Below are 10985 nucleotides of genomic sequence, written 5' to 3' on the forward strand. Positions count from 1 at the left end.
ATGATACTGGAAGATCTGTTGGCTCTGGTGGTGGAGCAGGTGACAGGACTGGGAGGTTAGGAGGCTCTGGATTGGGAGCAGGAGGCCTACATCAGAGGGTTCAGAGGCTCAGGTACTGCTGTGGGCCCTAGGACTGGAGTCTCGGCAGTGGCAGGGACCGGAGCTGGAGGGGGGTCCTCCGAGGCGACAGGAGCAGGAGACCAGTGAACCCAGAGGTGGGCACAGCTTCTGCAGCATCCGGAGACCCAGAGGTGGCAGAACCTGTGCAGCAGCTAGATCCAGCAGTAGCATCCTCACTACAAACGAGTACATAGCTGGGGCCCTCGCCGTAAGAAAACTCCACACAAAAAATGGATCTTCACTGGTCTCTGCCATGAGAGTGGTTCTAACCACAACCAGATCCAGCTCTGAAGTGACCTGGAGCAGCAATGAGAGACTGAATGATGAGTGGGCAGAGGGTGTTGATATAGTGAGAATTGAACCCTGCTCACCCAGATCCCAGGAGATGACTCCTCTCCTGTGCTCTTCCAGTGGCTCCAAAGGTGGAGTGACATAGAAAATACACTCGCTGTTGGAGTAGGACTTGATGAAGGCAGATTGTGAGGAACCAGCTGTGCCTCCCGGTCTCTAAGCAGTCAGCGGCCCATATCAGCGCCTGTCCCTCCAGGAGGTTAATAAACTCTGCCATCTGGGTATATTCAGCATGGATTCCCTTTTGTGCAAAGTACTCTGAGCACTGAGACAGGAATCGCCGGCACTTTCAAAGTGATCCATCATACCCATGCAGTTTCATCATGAGGGAGAAACAGGGCTCTGTGAGTTGAGGCCAATCTACAGCATCCATGATCTGGTGTGGAATTCCATCATGAACTGGGGGTGAGACAGGATGCATGTGCAAATAGCTCAATTTTATTCAGACCCAATTAGGGATCAGAACAGACCAGGGACAGAACAGAACCAAATACACTGGCTTAACTAAAGACTTCTCAGAGGGTACAGATTTGGGGCTCATCAACACAGACTTCAAGCAAAGACAATTTCACGCAAAGAAATAGAGGAAAAACAGGGGCATTTCTACAAACTAGGAGCAAGACTGGATTAACTGAACTAGGCACAGCTAATGACTGACTGAGAAGGTGAACCAAGGGAAACCAGGAAGTGAATACACAAATCTAGCAAAAAGATGACCAGTAGAGGGGGAGAGAGAGAACCTGAGTGACGACTGTGGCAGATCACTTCAAGCAAATTATTTCTGTTGTTTGATAGAATGGCAACAACAATCTAGCACTGATTTATTTTCACCATAGAGCTTCTAAAATGCTTCTAAAAGAATAAGTCTTATAGTGGCTTAATCTTCAGCATGATCATTTTACTTTGTAACTCAAATATGTAATTCATATCTTTTCAAAGATAGGGTCTTTGTGTCACAAGGGACAAAAGGTAAATTGGAAAGAAAATTAGACTGTGCATCCACCTATGTTTAGTGTATTCAAAGAATGTAAATGTTTAAACCCCCCTTACTAGTGAAAGCTTTTATGTTGAAATAAGTTGCCAATTTTATGTTTTGTACATCTGTTTAGATTTAATCTTGGTAGGTTTTATAGTTAGCTGTTATAATTAACAGCAAATAATGTTTCAATAATAATAATAATAATAATAATAATAATAATAATAATAATAATAATAATGAAACTACAAAATTACTTAGTAACCTATCACTATAAAGTTCACACCATCAGTCACAATTAGAAGTGAATGTTCTAATGTATCCCCAGACAAGGACGACCGCAGACCCCCATACAGGTCTGGGTTTACCCTGTGTTCTTGTCTTATTTTGTGTGTATTTGTATATATATATAGCTTAAAATGTTATAATTATTTATTTGTGTTGTTGTGAAAGTCTGAATATAGATATATACAGTTAGTGCAGAGTGGTGCTTTTTTTCGGTTGGGGCTGGGGCTGAAGCAGGGGTTCACCCAGGGCACCATACAACCTAGAACTGCTACTGTATGTGGGTGCGACCTCTTGTCTGGTAACATAATAGACACGCCCAGAGGTGCTAGGTGAATAAATAACTTCAGTATAAGTGAAACTGAAAGAAATGTTCGTTGGTTGGTTGCACTCTTAAGTATTACGAATGTTCAGCTGGTCTTTATCAAATGACCAAATTCCTGAATTGGAGGCGAAGGCTTTATTTTTCATTTGAATAGCTGTTGACTCCTGAAACCTGTGCGATGAATCGCAAAGTTGTGACCTTGACACTGTTTTCAGTTTTACTTCCATTCTGTGGAGCTTCGCATCGCAGTAAGTTGAGCACTGTTACAGTCTGCTATATAAATGTAAGTTGTAGGCTATATAAGAAATAAAAGAACTGTGTGTACACGCATAAGATCAAATAAACAGTAGCTTAGTCAGACAACATACGGAGAAGACTCAGTCCTGTTCTGTCAGACTTTCTCTGAGTCATGAATCATCTTTTACATGTTGGTCTTTAATCATTGAGCAGCAGTAACACTTACCTGAAGTGTTAATGAGCAGGGGTGGACAGTAACGAAGTACATTTACTTGAGTACTGTACTTAAGTACATTTTTCAAGTATCTGTACTTTACTTGAGTATCATTTTTTCTGGAAACATATGAGTTTTACTCCACTACATTTGAAAGACAAATATTGTACTTTTGACTCCACTACATTTCCATGAAGGTTCTCATTACTCATTTCTTTGAAGCTTAGCTTTGAATTTTCTTCTCTAATATGCGATAGGCCATATTGTGTTCATCACAATAGAAAAAGCAATCACAGTAAACTACTCCTGTGCTGTCAGTCCAGTTCAAAGTGCATGCTGCATTTTTTGAACAGATGAACTAGGTGGTTGTAATGATGGCTACTCCTATAGCAGATAAAGATGATAAACATGAATATAACTAAACATTCCTCACCAGAGCGCCCATGGCCATACCTGAGGTCCATGTCTGAGATTTTTGAAATGAAGAAAGATTCGTGTCGTTTTAAATGTTTGCTCTGTTTACCGCACACAAACTTCATCAGTACCTTCAAAAATACAACGATGGGTTGACATTAAAAAGAAAATCTACTTTTGAATACTTAAGTATTTTTAAAAGCAAGTACTTCAGTACTTTAACTAAAAATTTGATTGAACAACTTTCACTTGTATTGGAGTACTATTTGATTGAGAGTATCTATACTTTGTCTCAAGTAATGGAGTTGTGTACTTTGACCACCTCTATTAATGAGTAAAACATGTCTACGATTCTGGCATTCATATCATTTGTTTTAAACATTTAAAGGTTATTACCAGTTGGTGACTGCTTCCTCTAAAAATCCATTTATTCTGTTTTCTGCCTCTCTTTAGCTGAATTCAAGGTCAGTGTACCCAACACCCCCCAGGTTGCTTTGCATGGACAATCAGTCATATTGTCCTGTAGTTTCTCTGTGGGGACGTCCTGGGAGCTGTCAAGTACCGTGATCATATGGAAACGTGGCCTGGAGGTCATTCACGATTTCCACCACAGCCAAGACCAACTCGACTGGCAAAGTCCTCACTTTGCCAGCCGCACCAGCCTGTTCACGTCGGAGATAAAGAATGGAAATGCATCCCTCAAACTGGACCGCACCACCCCAGAGGATGAAGGGATTTATAGTTGCTCTGTCAGCACCGACATGGGCAGTCAGAAGCAAAGCTTTCATCTGAAGATAGCGGGTAAGGAGGTGTTATTCTTTGATATTTTAATGTGAATGACCTTGGCCAGTGCAAAAAAAAAAAAAATCGGATGTTTGGAGTGCCAAGAATAACTTCATATTGGCACTTTTTTTTTGTCAAGGGTTGGAAACTTCAGTGACAGATTCTTGACTCTAGATGTTCCTTTTTTCTGCACCAGACCCTTGAATTAACACGTCTTAAATATTTGTGATGATGTTTGTCCAAGAGTGCTATCTGTATTCCTGTGTCTATACCACAGAAAATTCATAAAAAATACTTTTTGAAGAAAATATTCAAATATTAGCTCAAACAGATATTAAAAACAATGCAAGATTGTAAAATGTAGTGTTTTCTTCTAATACAAATGTGTTTAATCTGACTTAGCGCACTACCCAGAACCTCATCTGCAGTTGTCCAAGACAACTCATGGAATAAACCTGTTCATGAAGTCAGAGGGAGGATACCCTGCACCCACTCTGCTGTGGCTTAATGAGAGTACAGAGGACCTCACAAACCACACAGTAACACACCTGACACAGGACACACACACAAAACTCTACAATGTGTACAGTACGCTCACTCTGACAGGAGTCACCAACCTCTTCCTCACTTTTGTACTAAGGAATGAAGATCTGCAACAGGAGATCAGAAGGGAGATTGAACTGAACCTCATCTCGGGTGAGTTCATACACAAATCTTCATCTCAAATATACCACCATAAATTTGTAACTCGCTGTAAAAGCATTTGTCAAACATTCAATTAAAAAGTAGCCTTTAGCTTGACATTTATTGAATGAGTAGGAGTCAGCGTAGTAGCTAGTATCTTTACTCTTTCAAAAATCTATGCCCATGAGCTGCATTGCCTATGGGTACTTAAGTTTAAATAAAAATTTGGATGGATTTGTGGCAGGTTTTGAATTTTTTTGTGTGTGTCTAACCAAATGTTTATTGTATTTCTCACTTTTATTTTCAGAGAATGGAGCTAATTCAGTAAGAGTTGAAAAGCTTAAAGTCCTCCTGGGCGTACTTCTGGTGTTTCTGATTGTTTTGATTGTAACTCTATTACTACCAGAAAAATGTCATCCTCAAAAGAACAGGAGTGCACCAGACAAAGCAGGACTGTTAAAATGAGGTTCATCCACAGGCATAAAAATGACATCAAATGTGCCATAGAACTAAGACTGGAATGGCCCACTGCACGTTTACATAGTTTCACTCAACCTCCTCACACTGGATTCTTACACTGTACAATCACTGTACAAATCACTCTGTACACTGAGTATATAGCTGCACTTCTCTCATTCTATCTTTGCACACTGAAATGTATATACTGTGAATAGTGTTTGTGTTGGCCTCTGTGTGTTATATGCTTTTGTATATACCGCAAATTGTGTAATGTACATACTGTGAGTTGTTTTGTGTCTATTTCTGTGTCTTGTATATATGTGGATGTGCTGTGTGTCTTGAATATTTGTATATGTGCTGTTTATTATGTAATGTGTATATTGTGTTGTATTTTGTGTCTGCCTTTGTGTGTTGTATATTTTTGTATACACCTTGAACTGTGTAACATGTATACTGTGAATCGCGTTTCGAGCCTACCTCTCTGTGTTATATATTTTTGTATATGTTGTAAATTGTGTGTCCTATATACAGTGAATTGTTTTTGTGTTTGCTTCTATGTGCTGTAAATTTTTGTACATACTGTCCATTGTGTAATATATATACTACTACAAGCATGTGTCTGTGTGTTAGAGCAGAGAGCATGTATCAAGTAGAAGACAAAGCCTGAGTAAAAGTCTTTAGTCTGTACCACTCAGGGAGTGGTGAACTGGGTGACTGTACCACTTGGGGAGCAAGCATCAAGTATCCTGTGCTCTCTGAAAGGTCATTTTGGGGCCTCCACACATGTCCTTAGACGCCTGTCTTAACATATAAAAAGCTTTGCATTCCTTAGCCTCAGTGAGAACTGCGCTTCAGCTCCGAGCTGTGCTTCTCCCGTGCACGTAAAATAAAGAACAAATGATTCATCACATCTGAAGTTTGTGGTCTCTGAAGCTTAGCAACTCTCCACACAGAAGACTTCAAATTTGCCTTACACTTGCAACGTTATCTAAAATGTGACTTGTGTTTATACCTGTGAGTTTGTTACCATGTATTTAGCAGTTCCAAACCAAAGTTCCAAGCCAAGTCAGATTCCTGTGCTTGACATGTACTGGTGAACAGTGATTCTGACTCTGACTGTGATCTTGATGGCACCAGGCACATATCCAATTCACACAAAAGCCGCGTGGCTTAAGATTTGCTGGGAAATGACATGAAGATTTTAGCTGTTAGGTGTTATTAAATTTTAAAAGCAAGTTAGTATTTTAACAAAAATCAAAGATAGTCAACTATAAATGTCTATATATCATACACAGCAGTATAAAATAAATGTGACAGAAAAACTGATGAGGCAGAGAAGAGAGAGAAAAAACAGCAACTTGATTTGAACCATAACATGATGTAGCTTTTGGTCTCAGATAAGACAGCTTATAATGCCATTGTTTGGCGAAACCAAAAGCGGGTTAGGATTGCGGGTTGGAATTTTTACCATCAAGTATATTCCTAAGCTGTGTTTCATGTGTTCATGACATCCGTGGTTGTGTCGGTGGAATGAAAAGGGTTAATGATTATGGCTGCAAGCCTTTTCAGTTGTGTACACTCCAGTTGTGATGGTACACTTGAGCTGACTTTAACAAGCAAGACTGTCCCAGACATTATTTTGAGAGTGAATTTCCTTGTTGGCAAAACCACTGTGCTTACTTGAAAGAAATAGTTAGCAACCCTACAGTCTTTCTCAGCCACAGGTGTCTTTGTTTGTAAAGACACTTGACGTAACGCGTGACATGACATGACTTGACTTAGTTGGCAAGAACCTGAGGGTAATTTGAAGAAAATTACCCATGTACCTGAATGTCTCAAATCTGAAATTGCCATGGAAACAAGGAATGAAATGTTTGAAATTGTCAGAAATGTCATTTCTGTGCTTGCGGTAAGTTACGCTGATTTCTAAACTTTGCTTCATATTCTGTGTCACGCCCAAACTCATCATGTTATTCACACTTGTACAAACATGCTCTCTTATCAGTTGTGCTCTCTTGTCTTGTTTTAATGGTTAACTCACAGAACAGCAAACAAGGAAGTAGATATCTGTGTTTCTAACGTCTTCTGCAGGATTTAAATACATCACTTAGACACATCACTCCAATTTAACATAATCACTCATTCTTTATAACTGTAGCTTTATCTGATTATTTGATATGTAGGAACTGCAACAAACTACTCACTCTAAATTGGCCAAAGTCCATATTGTCCAGTAAATGGTTCAAATACTTCAAAATAAGAATCGAATTAAAAACAACAGATGAAGATAATGATGATTTTATTGATGGTGATGATGATGATGATGATGATGATGATGATTAGTTTTACTCAGGCCTGAAAAGTGACACACATTTTGTTATACTTACTGGATTGTAAAATGTAACAGTTAAAACACTGGTAAATATTGGTCCACTGAAATAATTTGTAAAAACACAGCATTAGTAATTTAATTACAAAGAGATGATTGTCACAGGAGCGAACATTAGAAAATAAATATACATGAAAAAATGATGTAACCCTCATATATTGGTTATGTTTTGGGCAAATCCTCAGCTGTGTTCCTCGTTCTGACTTGAGTCTTGTCATTTCCGTGACCAAAGTACGTCCGTCAGTAGGCGTTTTGAAGAGATATGAGAACACATAAAGGCACAGCGAAGCAGTATCATTTTTAAAACCTGGGCTATTACGACAAAAGACAACTGAAGTTATTAGGTATGAGCAAGCTATATCCTTTGCGACCGGAATATTGAGTAACACTGACTGAACAGGCCTGAATCTTTCAGACTGGCCTCTACAAAATGAATCAAAATATCAAGAAAAATCTGTCACAATCTTGCCACAAGAAATACACAGATTACGGTAAATGGTATGACGATGTTATACCACGAAAGGCTGTAATTATATTAATGATATGCCATTCAGTTTCAGAGATTTCAAAAGTATCAGGAGGGGGCAGCTGGACATTGTATTATTATGAGAGCAGTGCTGACAAGGCTCTCATGCTGCTTATTAACTTAGACTGTAACTCTTGCTATTGAGCAGGATGACCCCAGAGAACCTTCAAACCAGTAGCCTACTTGCTGGACATTTATTTAACATATTTTTTTTTTTTCCCCATCTACGCACAAACTTGATTATAAACAGAGCGCAACATGGCTGAAACAGAAGAACTGCTTCCCAAAAGGTTCCACTTTAGTAATGTAGATGTGGTTTTGATTTGCCAAACCTGCCTTGATTTGAATCCACCATAATTAGCACAGACACCGACCGAGCAACGACTGGCAACACAACCAATCCTTTTAGCCTCCACGAAAGCACTCCAAACAGAATATGCAGACAGAGTAACGAGCATCCTCATGCTGCAGTTTTACCCTTGCAGTCTTAAGCATTAACAAGAACTGAACAAATGCTTCATACTGAAGCAATGTGAGAATCACTCAAGGAGACCCTGGTGATCGATATGGTAACTTTTTACCTAACTAAAGTTATGGTCCCGACTAAAAAAGTTGAAAACCAGGGTTTCAGAATACTGATACAAATTCTTGATCCACGTAATGACGTACCGAACAACTGGAGAATATCCAGGATGAAATTCAAAACGTGAACATTTTTTTGCTATGACGAACATTTTATGGCCTAGTCCCACACTGGATCCAAATTTGAGCCTCACCACCGTCCGTTCCATCTATGACTGGAAATTGTGCAGTGTAAACAGTCTCGGTTATTCTTTCATTCGTATTTTAAATTCCTTAATCTTGTGAGCAGTGTTTTCTTCTAGGCATAGATTGTGTTAAAGGGTATAAATGGAGTACTATATAGTTTCCAATTTAGTTGTACTGTACAACTAAAAAAAAAAAAAGGTGATAAATATTAGAGATCTTGACACTGAATTAAGGTAACGTGATATATTTTGGTTGTATCGCCCTCCCCTATACACAGGTGTGCTGTTGCAATGATGTGTAATGTGGTGAAGCATTTTAAAACATTTTCTTTACTTGCAAAAAGGAACAAGTGTCTAATAAACAAAGGTAATACGTAATGTAGATCAACCTCTACCTAACACTGCAAGATACTTCCTAAGGCGGAATAACAGGATTTTCCAGTTCAGCATGACCATGATGGGACAGTTCAGATGCACAAGTTCAGACCAGTTGTTTTTCTGTATTCCCGCAATGACTGTGTTTTATCCAAGCGCAACCAGACTCCACCTACAGGGTTAAAATTGAATTCTTTGTAAAATAAATTTGGCATACTTGGACATGAAGATTCAGTGTTAGCTGTTTAGGTGCACAACACATTTTTTGATCTACCCTTTTGTCCTTTTAGAACCCTGGCACGTTCCCTTACCAAATTGTGCGAGTGTTTGCTAAGGTAGGTCCCACTTTGTAATACTGTCTGCTTTAATTCAATGTTTTCGAAGCATAATTTCCATCTTCATTCATGTCATAAACTGTGATTCATCAGACCGACACTTCTAGCACACAGGGAGGCTATTGCAGTGCACCATCTAGTCTAGAAAGCCTAATGTCCTCATTGGGTGATTGAGCCATCACTTAAACTCCATTCATCACATACATTGTCATCTCCTGGACAAAGCAAAGTAGTCTACCCCATACCACATCAGCAAAGATGGCAAAAGTGAAAATACCTTTATCTTTATTAATAAAAATTACTCTATGTAAAGTTAAATTTTCCCTCCCCTAAGTGAGAGTAGAATAGTCACTCACTTACACTTTACAAAAATGGTTGTCAGTTTAACTCTACTTAGTGTACTTTTTTTTAGCAAGAGGACTTCTGCTTTTACTTTTGCCATGTCTGCACATCAGCACTGATCATGTCCAGCAGATGCAGAGATGAACAAAGCGTGTAACGCTGGTGGTGGGGGGGCATACGGAGCAGGTCCAGCGTGTCAGCAGTGAACTCACGACTGACCGGCTGGTGGAACAGCTTAGGTAAGGCAAGATTCATTCTGACTCTTGGCTTAACTCAAGGCTGTTGGCAGGTGCCCTTAACCCGTGAACCTTGGAGGAAGACAGCTTTCAGCACGCCATCGGGATCACTGGCAGTGCCGAGTCGTCCACTTTGGTGTCTAGCAGGCAAGCAGGCCTGACTGGCAACCAAGCTAAATGTCACCTAGGCCTGTTGGAACCCTGATACCTGGTCCTCCAGATTTTTTGGGGGGGGAATATTATCGGTGCTTTTTGCCTCTCTTTTGCCTTGCTGCTGTCTGACCTAATCAAGAGTGGCCAACCCTAGTAGGTCTGGTGGACAGAGGCTATGGAGGAAGCATTTCTGGCCCTGAAAACCACCTTGACACCCAAGGCTGTCCTTCGCATGCCTGACCTCTGCAGGCTATCCTGCCTCCACTCGGATGCCTCTGAGAAAGGCCTGGGGCAGTGTTAAGCGGGACTTTTTTCACAAATGTAATTGTTTAATCTCTTGTTCTTCCTGTATTTCAGATACAAGAGACTTTGAGAATTAAATCGTTCTCTTAAAAAATAAGAGCTTAAGTCATCTTCTTCCTGCCAAGATTGATCAACAATGATAAAATCTGAATCCCTTTCAGAGATCAAGTTTATGGCACAAATCAAGTAGGGCCCTCTGGTGGCTGTTGTGTGTTAGTACACTTAAAAGTGTAGTTAACATGTCAAGGTTATCACCAGTGCAGCCAAGATTTCCTGCAGTCATAATTAACATATTCCAAGAAATATTCAGGAAAATTCTTGATTCTGTTTTTATTTTTTCAGTCTGATGAAATTAAATATAAGTGAAAAGCAACATGAAAAGTAACATGAATATAACCTTTTGTAAGCACCCATCTTCTCACACTGTCATTGAACTACTTCTTCTTCTTCTTCTTGCCCTGTTATGTAATATGGTCCAATACAATATGAATTCTGGTCTTAAACTCATTGAAATTTCCTACTTCCTCACACAGCCATGAATGAATGTTTATTTAGAGTTGCGTGAGTTGTTTACTTAGTTTTATTGCAACTTACACTGTCACTGTGTCCCTGTTGTAATGAGGAAGTGTTTGTTAGCACCTCATCAACTTCTGATCATAAGACCATGTTCCATTAGAATATGAGTGTTTATATTACAAAATGTTTAAAAGG

General features: G+C 39.5%; 1 protein-coding gene across 1 annotated transcript; it reads left to right on the top strand.

Annotated features, from left to right (window-relative positions):
- Nucleotides 1-10351, top strand: LOC115823800 (CD276 antigen-like). Its single transcript, XM_030787825.1, has 5 exons — nucleotides 1-55; nucleotides 132-542; nucleotides 3376-3723; nucleotides 4108-4401; nucleotides 10329-10351. The coding sequence occupies exons 1-5, from the start codon at nucleotides 1-3 to the stop codon at nucleotides 10349-10351; spliced, it is 1131 nt and encodes a 376-aa protein (XP_030643685.1).
- The last annotated feature ends 634 nt before the right edge of the window (nucleotides 10352-10985 follow it).

This window comes from Chanos chanos, chromosome 11 (assembly GCF_902362185.1).
Source record: "Chanos chanos chromosome 11, fChaCha1.1, whole genome shotgun sequence".
NCBI lineage: Eukaryota > Metazoa > Chordata > Actinopteri > Gonorynchiformes > Chanidae > Chanos > Chanos chanos.